The sequence below is a fragment of the Triticum aestivum genome, chromosome 4B, assembly GCF_018294505.1.
Source record: "Triticum aestivum cultivar Chinese Spring chromosome 4B, IWGSC CS RefSeq v2.1, whole genome shotgun sequence".
NCBI lineage: Eukaryota > Viridiplantae > Streptophyta > Magnoliopsida > Poales > Poaceae > Triticum > Triticum aestivum.
Window position 1 is genome coordinate 603,048,217 of NC_057804.1, and position 20,114 is coordinate 603,068,330.

Below are 20,114 nucleotides of genomic sequence, written 5' to 3' on the forward strand. Positions count from 1 at the left end.
GGCGCGCCGGCCACCCTCGTGGCCGCCTCAGCTGCTTCTTGACGTCCACTCCAAGTCTCCTGGATTGCGTTTGTTCCAAAAAGATCGCTCTCGAAGGTTTCATTCCGTTTGGACTCCGTTTGATATTCCTTTCCTTCGATATACTGAAATAGGCAAAAAAAACAGCAATTCAGGTTGGGCCTCCGGTTAGTAGGTTAGTCCAAAAAATGATATAAAAGTGTAAAGTAAAGCCCATAAACATCCAAAACAGGTAATATAATAGCATGAAACAATCAAAAATTATAGATATGTTGGAGACATATCAAGGTACGATGTTCCTCTGAGACAGGCGCTCGCCGCAGAAGGCCCGTCAACATATTCGGTTGTATATCGGATAGTCCGGGGCTTTTGTTGTCGGTCTCTCTAGGAGTCGAACACCCCGGACCTCGGGCGGCCGAAGAGTCACCTTCTGGTCGTGTCCTCCTTTGCGGATCAGGAGAGATCCTCCGGAATGACACCTCGGGGTCGTCCGCCTTATGGGGCGGGGAAGAATGAGGAGGCGTTTCACTCTCCATCATCTCCAGAAGAAGATCCCCCGAGGATGAAGATTGTTGAGGAAGGCTATAGGCCGAACTGCAATAACACGCATCTCAAATATTACTCCCACAAACAGGAAAAGAACGGGATATTCTTATAAAACACCTTTGTTCACTTACGGATCGGCTAAAGGCTGGCCCCCTTATGGGCACTATACGGCAATGTTGCCTCCTGAATCAGGGCCTCCTGATAGGGATTTCTTCACTCGCTTAGAAGCCTCCGCCTTCAAGTCTTCGGGGGGCGGCCCTTTTCTTCCTGTGGGGGGGAGGGAATATTAGATTCTCCTCCCCGTTCATCCTTCGACACGGGAGTTCCAATTTCCCCAGATACGGTGCGTGACGTACCTCCGGTATGGAGGCCACTTTTGACCTCCCCACTCCTCTCCTTGTCCTCTCCCGATGGCACTTGATAAGGTGCACGAGCCAGCATCTTGGTTAATACCGGATCCGCTGAATCTTTGGGAAGAGGGGCCGAACACCTGATCCTCTCCGCCTTCTTTATCCAGCCCTGACCTAGGATGGTTTTTCAGAGTAATGTTATGATAAACATAATGGAAATATGTTCGGTTGTTGAGTACTTACCGGGGTATCTGGATGGTTGCAATCGAGGCATGCGTCCTTTGTAGTGTTCGGACACTTTTTTCGTGATCCGAAGAATAATTTATACATCCCTTCGAGCATCATGCCGAAGAAGTGTTGAATGGTCCGCGGTCCTTCCGAATTGAACTCCCACATACGGAGTGGTCGTCACTGGCATGGTAGGACCCGACGGACTAGCATTACTTGGATTACTTTGACAAGACTGATGTCCTTCTCGATGAGATCCTGAATACGGCCTTGCAATGTCCGCACTTCATCAAGCGATCCCCAGTCCAGCCCCTTGTTGACCCACGATGCAAGCTGCGGCGGAGGACCGGACCGGAAGACAGGTGCAGCCGCCCACTTTCTACCTCGAGGTGCTGTAATATAAAACCACTCTCGTTGCCATAGGTCGGAAGCTTCCGGGAAGGAACCCTTTGGCCATAAAACATTGGTAAATTTGCTTATTGTAGCACCTCCGCACTCCGCGTGTCTCCCGTCGATTGTCTTCGACTTCACATTGAAGGTCTTGAGCCATAAGTCGAAGTGTGGAGTGATGCGGAGGAAGGCCTCACACACGAGAATGAATGACGAGATGTGAAGGAAGGAGTCCGGAGCTAGATCGTGAAAATCTAGCCCGTAATAGAACATGAGCCCTCTAACAAAGGGATGAAGACCGAAGCCTAGCCCTCGGAGGAAGTGAGGGATAAACACGACCCTCTCATTGGATTTGGGAGTAGGGATAACCTGCCCTTGAGCAGGAAGCCTGTGAAGGATTTCCGCAGTCAAGTACCTTGCCTCCCTAAGCTTCGTGATGTCCTCCTCTGTGACAGAAGAGGCCGTCCACCAGCCTTGAAGGATGGATCCGGACATAGTCGGAGGTCCGAAGTTCTTGGGCTAAACCTCGGGTGTTGGAACTCGAGGAGGGAGGAGGAGAGGATTAAGCGTGGAAAGAAAAAGACAGGTCTTGCCCTCTTTATAAAGATGATGAATATCAAACATCCCCTGCGTGGCCTTTGAAACTTGCCTATTCCCAAGGAATCATACCAACGGAACAATTGGGTTATCCACGCCCGTATTGATGAGAATCCCATGATAACGAGATGCGATCTCTGCTTTGACAAGACGTGCCAATAAAACCGCACCTCGAAATACGGAGGGGCATGATAAAAACGGTTCGAATAAAGACCGGGCCGCGACGTGATTTCACGCTATGGAACAGTTGTCAGCAGATTAGACTCGTGAGAACATTATACTCTCTACGGTGGTGTATGGAATTTGTTTTACAGGGCCGGACACGATTCTTATGTTCAAGATCTACTTTGAAGTATTCGGGGAAGAAACCTGCCTTGCAATGCCGAAGACAAATCTGCGCGCCGGACTCATCGTCATTGAAGCCTGGTTCAGGGGCTACTGAGGGAGTCCTGGATTAAGGGGTCCTCAGACAGCCAGACTATACACATGTGCCGGATTGTTGGGCTATAAAGATACAAGATAGAAGACTTCGTCCCGTGTCCGGATGGGACTCTCCTTTGCGTGGAAGGCAAGCTTGGCGATTCGGATATGAAGATTTCTTTCTCTGTAACCGACTCTGTGTAACCCTATCCCCTCTGGTGTCTATATAAACCGGAGGGTTTAGTCCGTAGGACAAGAACAATCATAATCAAAGGCTAGCTTCTAGGGTTTAGCCTCTATGATCTCGTGGTAGATCAACTCTTGTAATACTCATATCATCAAGATCAATCAAGCATGAAGTAGGGCATTACCTCCATCGAGAGGGCCCGAACCTGGGTAAAAATTTTGTCCCCCGCCTCCTGTTACCATTAGCCTTATACGCACAGTTCGGGACCCCCTACCCGAGATCCGCCGGTTTTGACACCGACAGGAGCCACGCTAGACACACGAACCTTGGACATGATGAGGAGTGGGGCAGCGAGGTGGCCGGGGTTGGGGTAGTTGGCAGGACAAAGGGGGCCGATGCAGGGAACACGACGGCACCCGACGATGCCGACAAGCCAGAAGCTGGAGGAGATGTAGATCCGGGCCACCGGGGCCGAGGCCGTCAAGACACCGGCAAGCTATAGAGGCGGGAGGAGACGCAGCCTCACTAGCGACGGGGCCGGCGTCGCGCTGGAAGAGACACCGGCAACCCAAGGACACTAGAAAACGTAGGTCGAGGTCCGCCGGGTCCGGAGCAACACCAACGAGGGTTCCAACGCAAAGGCACAAGCGCTCGCAGAACACCAGCAGGCACGCCACAAGGGCCGGCCGACGCTAGGGAGGCACCACCGGAAGCACATCAAAAAGGCGCACCTTGAAGCCATGGCCGCGGCTCGGAAGGAGAAGAGCGTCGTCGCGAGCACCGCAAGGACTGTCCTAGCTAGCAAAGGAGCATGCCATCCCCAATCCCGGGTTCGGCGCCGTCAACAGAGAGGATGCCGGTGGTAGAACGGACAGATCTGACGCGGAGACGGGGAAAGGCAGAGGCACCTTGCAGGGGCAAGAGCTCGCAGCGGCCGGTGGCAGGGAGGGCGGGCGAGGGCTGGGGTGTACGAGGCCACTGAGGACGCGCTGACACAGGGCATGGCTGGCGGAGGGCGGCCGACAGGGGAGCCGAAGCTTGACGAGGCGCCCCGCTGAGCAGTACGTCAGATCCGCCCGGTCGCCGCCATCCTGGGTCCGGCACGGCTTTGCCGGCCGACCCTCCGGTGTCGGCGAGCGGGAGAGGGCGGCAGGGAGGGGGCCTGCTGGGCGGCGGCTGGTTCCCCCGTGTCGCCAGGGGAGGAGGGCGACGCGGGGGTCGGGGAGGGCCTAACTGTCTATATAACATACTCAAACAAAGACATGCATGCCCTTACATATGATTGATCCGCCTTTTTACATGCTACTAAACAAATTGAGCCGTGTCGAGCTCGGGTGAGGAGGTGGTCCGTCATTCTTTTCTTCGGTGGCTGCTATGGTGGTGCCGGAGGCAGGTGACGAGCGTTGATGTGAAGCTCAGAGATGTTCTGTTATCTATTCAGTTTTGTCATGTCGGTCCTTACGTGACTTGTACTTTGATCTTTATAATATGAATGAGACATGTATTACCATGCCAAAAAAAAACTTTGCATGGAATTCCCATTGATTTGTTTTTGCTCTATTATTACCAATGATTTGTTTATTTACATTTCAAATGCAACAATTAGCAACTTAGCATCAGATGGGTTGTTCCTTTGCTGTATTTCTTTTTGCGGAAATCACTCTCTTAGTTTAGGGTTCCTTTATCCAAATAACAAACGTATGAATGTGAGGTTTCCTATAATGTAGAAAGCATCATTTGTGTCAAGATGCCACAAGGTTCCTACAATCCTGCTTTTTTATGGGTAAATCGGATACATGATTCCATCCCATATTTCAGAGTTGTCGACTGCCAAAAACGTGCAAGAGTTCTCTCTTTCCGTGAAAGAAAAGAGGATCCTTTGGCTAGCATTTCTCGTGCCTCCAGTAGGTGCCGCCGCCGGTCTACCTTGTCTTATGTAGTCTTAGGGCCATGGAGGCGTAATGGATCCCGACACTTGCAGGTGGGAGGGCTCTGTTTTTCTTGCTCTTTTGAGTTTTGTTAGGGTTTGTGTCCTGCTCAGAGAGGCGAGGCAGCGACGGCTCTTTGAAGATAGAATAAGATTCTCCATGCCTAGTCCCCGTCCCGGTGGTGTTTCTAGCATCATCAAAGAGCGTGTGGAGGCTTTTCTCTGACAGATCTCACGGAATTCGGTCGGCATTTGTCTTCAATGCCGTCCGTCTGTGTTTGTGTGTATACAGGTTGGATCCTTTCGATCTACGCTTATCTTCATCGACGGCAGTTGTTGTTCGGGTGCGCCGACCCTATGGGGTCTTAGCATGACGACTTTCCAACTGTCTACTACGACAAGGTTTGTCCAGCTCCGATGAGGGATGGACAAAGAAGGCGGTGCACCTTTGGCTCACTCCAGTGCTAGTAGTCGTTGTTAGGTGGTCTACGGACCTAGATGTATTTTTTATTTGATCCAATTGCCATATGATCTCTTACCTTGAAAGAGGTAAGATTACTAAATAGGCAAAAACAAATTTGTGGGGAAGGCAATAATTCTTTTTGGAAAGGTGCCGATTAATATTGGGGAAATATATTGCTAAGAACTCTTGACATATTGAGTATGACATGAAATAGGGCACATCTAGATGTGCCTTCATTATTGCACATCTAAGTGAGTCAATCAAACTAGAAAGAAAAGGAAAAAAGATAAAATAAATGCTTGCACGAATCTTAGCGTAAAATCAATGACATAGCACTTTGATGTGCAATACTTATAGCACATCTGGATGTGCTTTAGCAAAACTAAATAAAATAAAAGAATTTAGAAAGTACATTCTTTTAATACAGTACAATTGCATATGCCCACATACACGCACATGCACTAAACGCACGCACGCGCACCTTGCCACTATGAGCACCTCTGAGATACCGAGTTGACATCATTTTAACTTGTATATGCATAAACATGTTTGCAAGGCTGACAAACTACTAATTTGACACGTGAATGGGATTGCTACATACAATTTTAGATTATTGCATTTGTTTTCAATCGGATTTCATTTCCTTCAAACAGATTTTGAGAATCCATTGACAATAGTTTGTTCTAGATATAAGAAAATAACTTTTGATTTGGTTCTCCCTCAAAAAGGACCTTTGGATTTGTTCCGTTTATATTTTTCAAGGGACCCAAATTTGTTTGAGTCATCCATACATGTTGAATTTGTTTTTCTACTGCGCTAAAACCCTTTATTTAAATATGGCAGATCCTTGTACTCCCTAGAATTCATACGTTCATCTTCAAGTATGTAGAGTTGATTAATGCGACCCATTTGATTTCATGAATAAAGTGTATGATTTGTTTAGAAGAGACAATTACTATATGCATTAGTATGCCCCTTTTTTATGCCATGATACACTAATTGGAGGATCCCATATAGTAATCTTTTTGCACAATAGAATTATAGAAAGCATCAGCAATCAAAGGCCAGCATTCATTACACTATGTCAGTTAGTACTTGTGTTGCTCAAATTTACTACTCTCTCCCTAAAAACGCTCTTATATTACTTTAGAGAGGGAGTACCTGCCATTTTAGACTTTTGGCCGAGTAAGATGTTCACCACTGAAAGTTTGCATCCTCCCGGAGATATGATAAGCAATATATGGAGTCAAACCTAACCTATCGACGTCATCACTTGCGTTTCCACTCCTACATGGCAGGATACCAATTCAAAGACGTGACTGTTGCTATCCTATTGCCTATAAATAAATCGAACACAATGCTGAGATAGAGCCACCCAAGTACTCGAATCCTCGGCAGCAACAAAAACCCTTTCTGTCTTGGTCTCGGCTCCAAAAGCACGGGGAAATGGCTTCTTCTGCACCGCCGGCGCCGGCCGAGAGACCGCACGCCGTGTGCCTGCCGGCGGCCGCGCAGGGGCACATCATCCCGATGCTCGACGTTGCCAAGATGCTCCACGCCCGCGGCTTCCACGTCACCTTCGTCAACACCGAGTACAACCACGCCCGCCTCGTTCGCTCCCGCGGCCCCGCCGCGGTGGCCGGCGTCCCGGGCTTCCGCTTCGCCACCATCCCGGACGGCCTGCCGCCGTCTGACGACGACGTCACGCAGGACGTCGCGTCGCTGTGCAAGTCCACCACGGAGACCTGCCTCGGGCCCTTCCGCCGCCTCCTCGTGGACCTCAACGCAGGCGGCCCGCCCGTGACCTGCGTCGTCTCCGACGTCGTCATGGACTTCTCCATGGAGGCGGCCAGGGAGCTCGGCCTCCCCTACGTCCAGCTGTGGACGGCCAGCGCCATCAGCTTCCTCGGCTTCCGCCACTACCGCCTCCTCTTCGCCCGCGGCCTCGCGCCGATCAAAGACGTCGAACAGCTTACGGACGAGTACCTTGACACGCCGGTGGAGGACGTGCCAGGCCTGAGGAACATGAGGTTCAGGGACTTCCCGAGCTTCATACGCAGCCCGGCACCGGACGACTACATGCTGCATTTCGCGCTCCGTATAACGGAGCGCGCGGCCGGCGCGTCAGCCGTGATCGTCAACACCTTCGGCGACCTCGAGGGCGAGGCAGTGGCGGCCATGGAGGCGCTCGGCCTGCCCAAGGTCTACACCATCGGCCCGGTCTCGCTGCTGGCGCCGCTCAAGGGTCCAAGTTCCACCATCAGCATGAGCCTCTGGAAGCCGGAGGAGGAGTGCCTCCCGTGGCTCGACGACAAGGACGCCGGCTCCGTCGTGTACGTCAACTTCGGAAGCATCACCGTCATGACCAACGAGCAGCTGGTGGAGTTCGCGTGGGGGCTCGCCAAGAGCGGCAGGCACTTCCTCTGGGTCATCCGCCCGGACCTCGTCAAGGGCGACACCGCCGTGCTTCCGCCGGAGTTCTCGGACGAGACGGCGGGGCGCGGGCTGGTGGCCTCCTGGTGCCCGCAGCAGGAGGTGCTGCGCCACCCGGCCGTGGGCGCGTTCCTGACGCACAGCGGCTGGAACTCGACGCTGGAGAGCATGTGCGGCGGCGTGCCCGTCATCAGCTGGCCGTTCTTCGCGGACCAGCAGACCAACTGCCGGTACCAGTGCACCGAATGGGGCGTCGGCATGGAGATCGACGGCAGCGTCCGGCGCGACGCCATCACGGACCTCATCACGGAGGTCATGGACGGGGAGAAGGGGAAGGTGATGAAGAAGAAGGCGCGGGAGTGGAGGGAGAAGGCACTCAAGGCGACCGAGCCCGGCGGTTCTTCTCGCCGCAACTTCGACGAGTTGATCCGCGACGTGCTAGCTCCGTCTTTCCACGGCGATCCTGCTAGCTAGCAGTAGCACCTGCCCTGCTCCATCCATGATGTATTTTATTCACCGTCAGCTGAGAAATTCGAAAACCAAATGTGGGCGACTCTGTGCAAGCCGATTTTTGTTCTGCCGTTGGATTGTGATTGAACGGTCCAACAGAACTTCAGCACAACCAAAATCGACTTACACAGGTTTTGTTTTCAATAGATTTGATTTTCTTCTTTCAATCAAAACATAGTTGGGCCGTGAGAGCTGGCGCTTGTTCCTGCTAACTGCTAAATGGCATTTGTCTAAAGACCAATGCATCCCAGATCTTCCAGAGGAACAGCGGTGTCATGGAGGGTTGCAGGGACATCGATCTTCAAAATGAGCTTGATGTCGGTGCTGTGTGGCATCCCTGATGCCAAGGGCACGCCAAACAACTTCGGCTTTGGGGCAGAGGAGGAACAGATGCAACAGCCACCCAAAAACTCTGATTTTGTTTGGAACCCCCGATGACCAAGCCATGGAGAGTGCGAGGACAGTAGTATTTTCTTGCAGCAATCCGCGCAACTAGATTCAGAGTTGGCTTTCGAAGCGAACATCAGCTCATTGTTCTGAAGAAGGCAAGAGAAACAATTTTTTAATTTGATTTGGTAGGGGTGCGCCGGGCCAGGCAGTAATGCAACGCCTGAGCGACACGCAAGGGCGCCAGCAGCAAGCTACTGTGGTGGGCCCTTCCCCATAAAAAATAAATTTAATATCATTGTGGACACATGGCCCACATATCAGATATTAAACTGATAAGAACAGATACTACACTTGATCTTAGCCAAAAGGCCGAGAAAGGTATGCTTATACCGGCTGCCGCGGGTCTCCTTATATAGCGTGTCTTCGCCTCCCTTCCGTCGTGGCTGGGCGAGGTGGGACTAAACGAAACGATAGCTCTGCTGCGCTAGCACGGCGCAACTCTGCTCGGTTCGTTGCTCTGAGAGGCCACGTTTCGGTCTGTTTAGGCCGTGGTCGAATAAAAGCCCAACATAGATGGGCCATTGAGCTCAGTAGGCAGTCTGGTCTTCTCAAAAAAAAAGTAGGCAGTCTGGTAGGCCGTGCAACTACACGTCAAGGCGGATTCTAAAAAAAAAAAAAACTACACGTCAAGACATGTCCTTCATCCAGACTTTTTTTTGTCCTCAAAAAAAGAAGAGGAAAAATCCAGACACTTTTTTTTTGAGGAATTTCATTCAGCCACCACCCATTGCCATCCCCTTCACACAAATTTTCTTGTTTGTATGCTACTAGTAAGCATGCACGTGCAACGCACGTCTCAAACGTAAAACAGGTGAATTCACATAATATAAAAAAATAAACATTTTTAAAAATATAAATTAAATGGATACACAATGTTTGATGTCGCTCAAATTGTATTTTCAAAAGCGAGACACAATAGTGGTTATGTTGCTGCATAGAGTAATAGCAGGAAAATATTCTCATTTAAATAAAATCAGCAATTATTTATTAATGCAGTAATATATGCATGTAGTATAGTCTTCTCTTCGAGTGTAGCCAGGAAAAAAAGTATAAACTGCCTTACGGTGCAATTATATTGTTCAAGATGCTTAATTCTTGAATCTTATTTTATTCTACTAATCTGCATAGCAAAATATATATTTGTACTAATTTGGATCAAATTATATATATTTTTTGGTTGTGTGGACTGCCAAAATTATATAGCTACATACTATGGATAATAGGAAATAGAAGATGATATGTGACTACAACGACTTCTATATGAAATAAAGATGATTTACAAGAACTAATTGAAATGTAAAAGGGCTAGAAGAAATTCAATAATTATCATGATAGAAAATATTTATCCGGTTTTGTATGTGTTTATGCGTTGGCAACCATACTAACTTACAATGATGTAAGACGCTTTGTACGTATAGAAACTGAAATGAGTTATGAAGAAAAATAAAGATGGAAGGAAAAGTATTCTAGAGTATTTGTCAAGCTTAACCTTATCAAGCTTTTAGGTCAGCTTCTAAATTACAAAAAAATGATGAATCCTCAAATAAGAAAGAGCCAACAATTTGGAACATGCTACAAAACTGGTGAAGATAGAAAGCATTCATCCTCTTTTTTCTTGTCGTAAGGAGTAGCTTCAGCATACATTTGTAACAGTGTAATACCTGATCCGAAAAAAGTTGTTCATTATTATTATTGGAGGAAAGAGGCGCACAGACAAAGAAAGAGAGGCGGTGCAAATAAGGCCTTAAACATCATGTCTTCAAGTTTGATGACTGCAGATATGTTGGATCATTCGAAACTGCACAAATATATAAGAATAAATATATATGCCAAAATAGCGAAAGGTATTTGGTTTCTCTGTCATGAAACAAAAAATCTGACTGAGTACAGTTTATATGATTTCTCTGTACCAATATACGACAGCTGTATTAGGACAGATCCTTTGAAGGATCTATTTATTGGAACTCAGCCGGATTAGTTTCTTCATTGGATCCTTCTGTATGGTAAAATTCTCTTTATTGGAACGCAGTAGAGATTGCATACCTTTACAGAACAGCAAGAGATATTCTCTAACAATAGTTACGGAGTCATGTGACCCGTTTTAGATGTATAGAATCATGTAACTGAAATAGTAGTACATCTTCAATATCTTGCCTCCTACTGAATCTTACATAATTTACTGGATTGCTGTGCAATTATGTTAAAGTGACGCGTGTAAAGTTTTCTCTAAGAATGAATCATATATTCTGATTTCCAACCTATCCCTAGAGATAGTGCCTAGCCAAGTGCAACCCACCTTAATTCCAGGTAAAGCAACGTCATACGTAAAAAACACACTGATCAAATAGCACAAATAAGGCAATTCTAATCAAGGGGATGGTGTTACCTCTTGATACGGTCCAGTTTAATGCATATGGTGGTACGAAGTAAAGCCCAAGGAAGCCGACATGAACATGAGAAGTAATCATGGGAAATAGACTCTGCATCTTGACTTCTTCAGTATCCCTCTTGATCCTACTTTGTAAGACAAGATTGCTGCATTCTTATGTACGTGCCATATATAATTACACATTTTCAGTACAGCAATCGGCAACCTAAGATAATCCCAAATCTATAATTCTAGATTGCTTGAAGGCCCACGATTCTTATTTAATATGTAATGCACGTGCACCCACTGAACAGACACTTTGTCGGCATGGGTGCTGCGAACGGAGCTGAAGTCAACGCGGATGTCGATGGTTGCCGGAGAGCATGCCCTGGACGTGGATGGAGTCGTCGCAGTAGCGGCAGAAGAGCGCCTGGCCTCCAAACAGAAGACGATGGCGGCGATAGCACGTGTGTTCCCGGAGAAAGACGAAGCTCCTCGCGCTTCCCCCATCGTGGCTAGCGTGCATGATGGCGGCAGGCGGCTCGCGATTAGCTTCCTAATAGGATGGATGCGTCCGAGATAAGTTTTTTAATAGGATGGATTTGTCTGAGATTAGTTTCCTTATAGGATGGATGCACTCTGATTTAGTTTCCTAGAATAGGACGCACCCGTGATTATTAGTTTCCTAATTGCGCAGGCGTGGAGTTTCATATTTTCCTCCACGGTGGAGTACGGTCAGTCAATGTAAATTGCTAAGTGCACACAGAAAATGATTTAGGTTAAGGCTAACCGATAGATTGATTTTAGTGGGCCTAATCGTGCGGTGGTATTGGATCTGTGTACGCTTTGTGGGGTGTGCTTAAAAAAGTTCTTGTTTGATTGTTTAATAGTAGTATAGATGTTCCCGAAGAAAGACGAAGCTCCTCGCGCTTCCCCCATCGTGGCTAGCGTGCATGATGGCGGCAGGCGGCTCACGGTTAGCTTCCTAATAGGATGGATGCATCCGAGATAAGTTTTTTAATAGGATGGATTTGTCTGAGATTAGTTTCATAATAGGATGGATGCACTCTGATTTAGTTTCCTAGAATAGGATGCCCCCGTGATAATTAGTTTCCTAATTGCTCAAGCGTGGAGTTTCATATTTTCCTCCACGGTGGAGTACGGTCAGTCAATGTAAATTGCTAAGTGCACACAGAAAATGGTTTAGGTTAAAGCTAACCGTTAGATTGATTTTAGTGGGCCTAATCGTGCGGTGATATTGAAACTGTGTACGCTTTGTGGGGTGTGCTTAAAGAAGTTCTTGTTTGATTGTTTAATAGTAGTATAGAAAAAATCTGCAGTACCTGTACTACTTCACGGTTAAAAACAACAACTTTCAAACGATATACAAGGCCAAGATGCATACTAGAATGCTCTGGATGTTACCAAACAGCAACTTGAAGTAGCAAAGAGATCGATACAAAAAAGTAGCAAAGAGATCCATACATACAAATAGTACTCCCTCCGTTCCTAAATACTTGTCTTTCTAGGCATTTCAACAAGTGACTACATACGGAGCAAAGTAAATGAATCTGCACTCTAAAATATGTCTACATACATCCGTATGTAGTAGTCCTTTGAAATGTCTAGAAAGACAAATATTTAGGAACGGAGGGAGTAGCAAAGAGATGACAATGGATGGCGATGAACCCCGGAAGAGAAGAATGTTCTGCTCATATCAGTTAGTGATGGCGATGAACCCCGAATAGCAAAAGAGGAGGCTATGGCAGCATGGGCTGTTCCTCAACAGACTATTGAATTCATGTATTGTCCCTCCTCTAATGTGTCATGAGCTCACCACATAATTTCTACTACATCCGTATGTAGTTCATATTGAAATATCTAAAAAGATTTATATTTAGGAATGGAAGGAGTAGGTCCTATAAGCAAATGCTTATGAAGAGCTCACGTGGTTATGTTCACTAGAAAATAATCAGTTGATGGTATTATTGCACCTCAAGAGATAATTGCACTTGACACGTTGCCAGCCTTGAGGAAAACACAAGACTGCTACAAATGGTTCGGAGCCAAACCATGGTCAAAAGATGCTCATGTTCGACAGGAGACGCTATGCTCCTGTCAATTCCGCAACCAGAACAATGGTGGCTCTACTGTCTTCATTTCACTGGACGCTGGAAGCTCACCCCAGATTTAGGAAAACCCAACTAATCAGTAGTTAGCCGTCTGCTCCTGCTTCAGTGCCCTCCAGCCGATATCTCGCCTGAAGAATCCTTCCGGCCAGTCGACGACATCTACCGCATCGTACACTCTCGACCTCGCTTCCTCGATGTCCTTGCCCTTCGCAGTGACGCCAAGAACCCGGCCTCCGACAGCTACAAGGTTGCCGTCTCCAGCCAAAGCTGTCCCAGCATGGAATATCTTGACAGCAGGAGAAACCTGCTCGGCCTTGTCGATGTTTTTTATTACGGTGCCCTTCTTATAAGAGCTAGGGTATCCTTCGCTCGCCATCACAACCACCATCGCGATTTCAGGTGACCAGGTTAGCGAAACCTTACCCAGTTCTCCTCTGCATGCAGATAGCAGGACCTGTGCAAGATCAGACTCCAATCTCATCATCAGAACCTGAGACAAAGGAAAGGAATTAATACAGGAATGCAGAGTCAGAATCTGATGGAAAACAAAATGTGACATGTCAACTAGGAAAATTAAGAAACATATTAGAAATGTGGTAAGAATGATACTGTGTTGTGTCCATCAAAAGCATGATAACCTATGTGATAAGAAAAACATCACATCGGCTATCAGATATTTTATAAATGCCTACCAAACTTAACAAGGGCATATTGGACTGAACTGTGAGTATATAGTTGCATCATTAATTTAAAAGTTCACATATGCCTTTGAGCAGACAGCTAAAAAATAAAGATCCCGCAGATGTCAACAAAATTGACTGCACTTCTGGAATTACATGGAACAATAGAACAGCATGGATAGGTGGCACAGATGATTTTAGAAATAAATGGCGAGCTAGTTCCAAAATAAGAAAGCTTAAGCAGCGAACAAAAGCAGGTTGTGTTGCTTATGTATCGCAAGTAAATGTATCACGAGAACAAGACACAAAAGTTCAGCTGGCATTTGTAAGGCACTCACTCTGTTACAAATGTACATTGTTTTAGACATTAGCACATTCTACAAGATGTACCTCTGAACACCAATTTCTAGTGTCATAGACTACTACAATATGTTACCAGAAAAACACTCGACCAACAAGCTATATAAAGTATGAGGAGAACTTTATTAAGGCATCACTAAAGAAACTAAGTATGAACAGAGCTTCATTAGGGCATCACAAGAGTATGAGGACAAACACCGTTGGGAAGGAGTTCAAAACACTGCATTCTATTGTGATATTGTCCAACCCTCATCAAGAACATTTTGATCATACTGTGACTAAAAAACAAAAACAAACTTGTAATGCTTGAATAGGGAAAATATAAATATCTTAAGAGGCAGCTGACAGATAATCACTAACCTGGCATTCAGGATCCCCAAATCGCACATTATATTCAATAAGTTTAGGCAGACCAGATTTCTTCTCAATCATAAGCCCGGCATATAATACACCAACAAACTTGCATCCTTCAGCAGCCATACCTTTAACAGTTGGAGTAATTATAGTTTCCATGATCACGCTCTTAAGCTCTTCGGTCACTATTGGCGCAGGGGAGTATGCACCCATACCACCCGTGTTTGGGCCAGTATCACCATCACCAACTCTTTTGTGATCCTGTGCTGATTCAAGTGGCAAAGCATTTTCACCATCTACTAATGCAAAGAAAGAGGCTTCTTCGCCCTCCAGATACTCCTCAATGACGACCCGCGAACCAGCAGAACCAAATGACTCGTCAACCATCATAGAGTCTATTGCTTCGAAGGCCTCATCCAAAGCCATAGCAACAACGACGCCTTTTCCAGCTGCCAATCCATCAGCTTTGACAACAATAGGGGCCCCTTGATCCTTGATGTACTCTTTAGCTTTTGCAGGATCCGTGAATGTGCGATACTACATGATAGAGAGAAGAGTACTCGTATGAGCTTCAATTGTATGCCTTAACATCTGAATCTACAATAAGTATCAACAAAGAGGAGTATCAATTTCACTGTTCTCTGCTAAAGTGATTTCAGAGACCTTTTCTACAGTAATAAGATGACTTCATTTCAAAAAGCAATCTGTCTTTAGAGGGATATCAAATTATCAACTATGACTTATGAACTATGGTTGGAAATAATGCAGTCACACAATGTTTGTCCAGCAGAAAGTGACAGTTCATTGCATAGCGTCTGTATACTTAGTAGTAGCAAATCAGAACAACATAAACATGGTCAACAGCATTGCCTCAGGACGAAGGAATATTTATGCCTAAAACGATGTAACATTTCTCATATGCAGGCATCTCATAAAAACAAACCACCGGTGGCCCCTGGAAGGTATAGTACGTGACACAAATGTAAACTGAAGTACCTGAGCAGTGGGGATATTATACTTATCACACAACCTCTTCATAAAGTCCTTTGATCCTTCTAATGCTGCAGCCTCGGACGACGGACCAAAGGTCGGTATCCCAGCTTTGACAAGGTCATTCGCAAGACCCGCAACAAGAGGACCTTCAGGACCCACTACCACCATTCCCACTCCCCTCTTGCGGCAGAACGATATAACAGCATCACTGCTAGAAATGTCCAAGTCCGATATACAAACCGCGTCTCTGGATTGAGCAATGCCAGCATTACCAGGGGCACATAAAACTGTCTGGCAAGAAGGCGAACGGGTCAAAGCATAACAAAGCGCATGCTCCCTTCCTCCACCGCCAATGACGAGTACAGTCATCACCCCTTCTGAAGAAGAGAACAAAACCAAAATTAAAACGGTACCGCACTATGCATCAAACTGTCTGCTGATATCAACGAAAATAAATGTTTTGGCAATGCATTTCGTCTCACAGCACATTAAAAATGGAGGTTGTGACATAAATCATCGTTCTTGCAACACCATAGGGTTCCTTTAGAGCAAAAGGGCTCCAGCCCCAGCTCCATTACAGCACCGTTCTACCTGCAATGCAATGCAATGCAACTAGAGGGGAAAAGTTCTGTAATACATGTCATACCGCTCAGGCAACAAAAGCAAGAATTGCAGCTCTACATTAGCATCCATCGCGGAGCTCCCGTTGACGAAGATTAAGACCATGGAGTTGTTGAAGAAATCACAGCCAACTGACCAAAAATGTAATTTACCTACCAGCAACGGCGATCCCGTCCTCCGGCGAAGCTTTCGGGATCGAGCGCCATCTTTCTGAATTCCGGACAGTCAAATGAGAATGGCGGGCGACGTGCTGCACTGCATTACTGGAGACATTGCTACTCCATGCCCGAGAAACAGGGCAAGACGCCGAAGGCTTCCAGCCGCCGCGCAGGTGATTACTGGCCAGGCCATGCCCCGCGGCAAGCTTGAGATGGCCCCTGATACTGTAGGCGGCACAGGCCATCAGGGCCGGCGGATGGCAGCGTCGTGGGCAGTGGAGCGACGCAGGGGGAGTCAGGTTAGCGGCGCGATGCGCGGTGGTTGGCGGCGTGAGACGGCGGTCTTCACCGGTCAGAGCCGCGAATCGGGGGAGTGGTCGTCGCCGGTCAGGTCGCTCCACGGGGCGGCGGCCGTCACGGCCTCAGCGGCGGCTAGGGTTTTTCATCGGCAGAGAAGGGGAGAACTGGTTGGTTCGTCGCTCGTGACGGTGACGAGGTCTCGTGCGTGTCTCTCGCTCGTGTGTCGTGTGGAGTACGTGTTGGGCTGCTGCCCAGTTGGGCTGTGCGTGTGGGCTTTTAAATCGGTCTGTACGGGCTGCTCGGTCCTGCATAGTACTCCTGATTCTCAAAACAAAAAAGGTACTCCGAGTTTCACCTAAAAAAGGCATAATATTCAAAATTGACCGTATTTTAGTTCTTTTTTTGCGGGGTGACCGTATTTTAGTTCGATCTTGTAGTTTTGCAGAACGAATTTTATTCGGTCTTTACGGGTTCGGTCTCTGATATTTTTGGGTTCGGTCTTCGGTTTTTATGCCTGGGGTGAGCAGATAATTTCTTCACAAATAATTTGGGCCTTTTGTCTGGTTCTTCTTCTTGGTGTACTAATTTGACCGACCCCTGAGAAAACATACTCCAATTTGAACCAATTTGTTTTAGCCATCATCGTTTTTAACCAATTTGAACGCTTGCTTCTGTATTGTGTTAAAAAATAGTCAAAAAATGAAGAAAAGGTAACACAATTATGGAAAAAGGCAAGAATTTCCATGTTTTACATTATTTTTTCGTAGGCAATATCAACTAAAAAATTAGAAGCATCATCACATCAGTTTTACGCAATCTCATCGCATTATAAAAGGGTCACAATCTTATGGGCTAGGACATATTTGTTTTTTCGGTTAATTCATGTACTCAATGGCTAGAACCAGATTTTCTGAACTAAATGAGGTTCTCCAGAAATGATTTTACCGCCCGTGCAACTTGCCATTTAACTTCTGCAACTTGTTGTACTGGGGTACCGGTTTTTAATTTTCTTTCACGATAAATAATTTTGCAATTCAGCAGATGCATGAAAAAAATCACTAAACTAGATTTATTACTCCAAATTCTGCAATATGCAGCGTGTATGTACAACAATAATCAAACCCAAAAAGGCCAATTGAAATCCTATTTTTTTATCTCACTTTTTTCGGTTTTTCTTGCTTGCTGTTTTATGAAAAAAAAAGAATGCTGCTACTGTATTATGTACAGTCTGAAGTGTGCCCTGATGCCCGGTGATCGATCACTGGCTTGCGGCGGTGGTCATGAACTTGATGACCATGCTTCTGGCCTTGTTGATGGTCATGAAGCAGAGGAAGAGGTGCTCCTCCAGCTCGTCCAGCTGCTGCCTGAAGCTCTCCTCGTTCTTGCACAGCTGCCTGAGCACCTCCCGCACCAGCCTCCCCTTCCCGGCGCCGGCGCCGGCGGCGGCCTCCTCGGCCACGCAGAGCTGCAGCAGCGCGAGCATGTACTCCCCCTCGTCGCGCACCCGCTCCACCAGCCGGCTGATGGTGTCCATGTCCCGGTTGAGGATGTACGTGCCCTTGGCCGCGGCCTCCAGCTGCACCAGCGCCCGGCGCGCCCCCCGGCCGCTGAAGAGCCCCAGCCACGCCGGCGACATCATCGGGAACGCCGCGAACGCCGCCAGGACGTGCACGCCGACGCAGGCGCCGACGACGGCCACGACGGCGACGACCGTGACGAAGGACACCGAGAGCGCCTGCCTGAGCCGGGCGAGCGTCCTGATCCTGCGGCGCGCGGCCTTCCTGCCGGAGTCGAGGCCCTTGAGGAGGTCCGCGGAGCTCAGGCGCGCGTCCCCGAGCCTCCCCTGCGTGGCCGCCAGGGCGGTGAAGGGCTTCCCGAGCGCGGCGGAGACGTCGGCGAGGCTCCCGCCGGGGACGAGCCTGCCGCGGAGCGCGGCCTTGAGCGGGCGGTAGCGGAGGCGGATCTGCTCGATGTCCTTGAGGAGGTGGCTGCAGAGGAATGAGGCGCCGGCCGTCTCGTCGTAGTAGGCGGAGAGGAGGCCGTGCACGTCCGGGCGGTTGCGCGCGGACGCGAGCGCGGCGGCGGCGGCGGCCTGGTCGGGGTCGAGCAGGTGCTCGGCGAAGACGCGGTAGGAGGAGAGGCGCTTGGACGCGGCGCTGGCGGCGGAGGCGGGCCTGGGCACGAGGGCGGCGCCGTGGGCGAGCGTGATGTCGAGCACCCGCGCCCAGAAGTCGTTGTAGGACTCGGTGCGGAACGCGCTGGTGTACTCCTCCCGGAAGTCCAGCCCCGACGACGCCGACGCCGACGACGCCGCGCTCTGCAGCTGGCTCGTCGTCTTCTTGGGGTCATGCTGGCGAGCTCCTGCATGCCATCACCAAGAAACGAAAGGATTAGTAGACACATGAGAACCGGATGGAAATCAGGACGTGCACGATGGATGCATGCGGCTAGGGCGCGGCGCGCCTGGTGAGCGCACGAGCTCGATCTGAGGGCGGCCGGCTACCTTGCTGGTGAGGCCGCCGTATGCACGGGCCGAAACACTTGAACATCATGCCACCGACGGCCATCTCTCTGGGTGCCGGCCGGCGAATTAATGAACAAGCAGGTTGAATTCTTATTTCGTGAATGGAGATATGCGAACGCTCTATATACGTGTGGCTAACCGGCTAGCTGGTTAAGTCGGCAGGCTAATGAACGGGGATAGTAGTGGTAATGATGATTGGGCATCTATGTGTCGAAGCGAGGCGACGCCACCAAAGACGGTTTGGTTGCTTTGTGGACATGTCTGCCGTGCTCCGGCACGCATGCATGCACGCGCCGCCGTACGCTACCGCGGCTGGCTTTGGCACCCGGCACATAGTACAACAGGTCCTAGCTAGCTAGCAGCCAGTGAGTATCTTCCCTTGGAGAAAAATGAAGTTACTACTACTAGTGCTTGGTGGCCAACTATACGTAGCAAGTTGCAAGTACATATTCGTGTTCTTTCCATACTAGTCGAAGCTCAAATTTGAGTGGTGAAACCATATGCAGAACAACAGAGAGACAGCAATTACACTAGCTAACGAGAACAATCAGCACGGTGTAGATGCACGTAAGTATTACAGTATTAATTGGTTGCATAACATGCGTACGTACGTATGCACGTACCTTGGCGGTTTGCAGCCGCGGCAGGGTGAGGGTGCACGCACCCGCCAAGTCCAAAGCACCTCAGGTAGTAGGCGGCGCCCATGGATGAACAACCAATGAGTGCACTGTTTCGCCGATGCTAGCTACTCCAGTGCGTCTGTGCGTGCGCGTACGTATATACAAGAGGCGGAGGTATGTCTGTGTGTTCCTTCCCGTCCAAGTGAGAGAACAAGGCTACCTGTGATGGATGGATGGATCGGGACAAGCACAAGCAGAAGCACAAGCACAGGCTAGCTTATAAAGCCTGTCTCTGTCTGCCTCCGGCCGTTAAGATACCGCCGCGTCTGTGGTGCAGTGGATCGTAGCTTGGGCAGAAAGGCAAGTCACCCATCTTCCTTGCAAATCCAATCATCGGTTGGAGCTAGTTGGAGGACGACGACGAAGCTTGGAAGCATGCCCAAGACCGGCCGAGGTTGGCAACCACTCAAAGGCAAAACAAATCC

At 48.5% G+C, this 20,114-nt stretch overlaps 3 protein-coding genes and 1 non-coding gene across 7 annotated transcripts; 1 reads left to right on the forward strand and 3 right to left on the reverse strand.

Moving 5' to 3' along the window:
- The first annotated feature begins 6,500 nt into the window (after positions 1–6,500).
- Positions 6,501–8,438, forward strand: LOC123089356 (7-deoxyloganetin glucosyltransferase-like). Its single transcript, XM_044511057.1, has one exon. It carries the CDS (start codon positions 6,573–6,575, stop codon positions 8,031–8,033), a length of 1,461 nt encoding a protein of 486 aa, XP_044366992.1. The 5' UTR covers positions 6,501–6,572; the 3' UTR covers positions 8,034–8,438.
- Positions 8,439–8,645: 207 nt separating this feature from the next.
- Positions 8,646–8,841, reverse strand: LOC123095223 (U2 spliceosomal RNA). Its single transcript, XR_006446131.1, has one exon. It is a non-coding gene; the product is annotated as a U2 spliceosomal RNA (small nuclear RNA).
- Positions 8,842–12,849: 4,008 nt separating this feature from the next.
- LOC123093518 (phosphoribosylamine--glycine ligase, chloroplastic) lies at positions 12,850–16,721 on the reverse strand. Of its 3 annotated transcripts, none has more exons than XM_044515501.1 (4): positions 16,184–16,721; positions 15,410–15,783; positions 14,420–14,950; positions 12,850–13,509 (listed from the first exon to the last, which is right to left on the reverse strand). In XM_044515501.1, exons 1-4 carry the CDS (start codon positions 16,428–16,430, stop codon positions 13,096–13,098), a joined length of 1,566 nt encoding a protein of 521 aa, XP_044371436.1. In that variant the 5' UTR covers positions 16,431–16,721; the 3' UTR covers positions 12,850–13,095. The 3 variants fall into 3 exon arrangements, with proteins under 3 accessions (XP_044371436.1, XP_044371438.1, XP_044371437.1); XM_044515503.1 differs by lacking the exon at positions 16,184–16,721 and adding an exon at positions 15,894–16,170; XM_044515502.1 differs by lacking the exon at positions 16,184–16,721 and adding an exon at positions 15,889–16,153.
- An 806-nt stretch (positions 16,722–17,527) lies between these two features.
- Positions 17,528–19,859, reverse strand: LOC123089357 (UPF0496 protein 3). Of its 2 annotated transcripts, none has more exons than XM_044511058.1 (2): positions 19,633–19,859; positions 17,528–18,846 (listed from the first exon to the last, which is right to left on the reverse strand). In XM_044511058.1, exons 1-2 carry the CDS (start codon positions 19,712–19,714, stop codon positions 17,744–17,746), a joined length of 1,185 nt encoding a protein of 394 aa, XP_044366993.1. In that variant the 5' UTR covers positions 19,715–19,859; the 3' UTR covers positions 17,528–17,743. The 2 variants fall into 2 exon arrangements, with proteins under 2 accessions (XP_044366993.1, XP_044366994.1); XM_044511059.1 differs by lacking the exon at positions 19,633–19,859 and adding an exon at positions 18,989–19,624.
- Positions 19,860–20,114: the final 255 nt, after the last annotated feature.

What these genes read in the sequence shown, in the direction of transcription:
- LOC123089356 (XM_044511057.1), top strand. Translation starts at nt 6,573, where the DNA reads ATGGCTTCTTCTGCACCGCCGGCGCCGGCCGAGAGACCGCACGCCGTG.
- LOC123093518 (XM_044515501.1), bottom strand. Translation starts at nt 16,430, where the DNA reads ATGGCCTGTGCCGCCTACAGTATCAGGGGCCATCTCAAGCTTGCCGCG. An exon ending in GGACGGGATCGCCGTTGCTG is followed by an intron (nt 15,784 to 16,183) that starts GTAGGTAAATTA and finishes TCTCTTCTTCAG; the next exon opens with AAGGGGTGATGACTGTACTC. An exon ending in ATAATATCCCCACTGCTCAG is followed by an intron (nt 14,951 to 15,409) that starts GTACTTCAGTTT and finishes TCTATCATGTAG; the next exon opens with TATCGCACATTCACGGATCC.
- LOC123089357 (XM_044511058.1), bottom strand. Translation starts at nt 19,714, where the DNA reads ATGGGCGCCGCCTACTACCTGAGGTGCTTTGGACTTGGCGGGTGCGTG. An exon ending in CGCGGCTGCAAACCGCCAAG is followed by an intron (nt 18,847 to 19,632) that starts GTACGTGCATAC and finishes GATGGCATGCAG; the next exon opens with GAGCTCGCCAGCATGACCCC.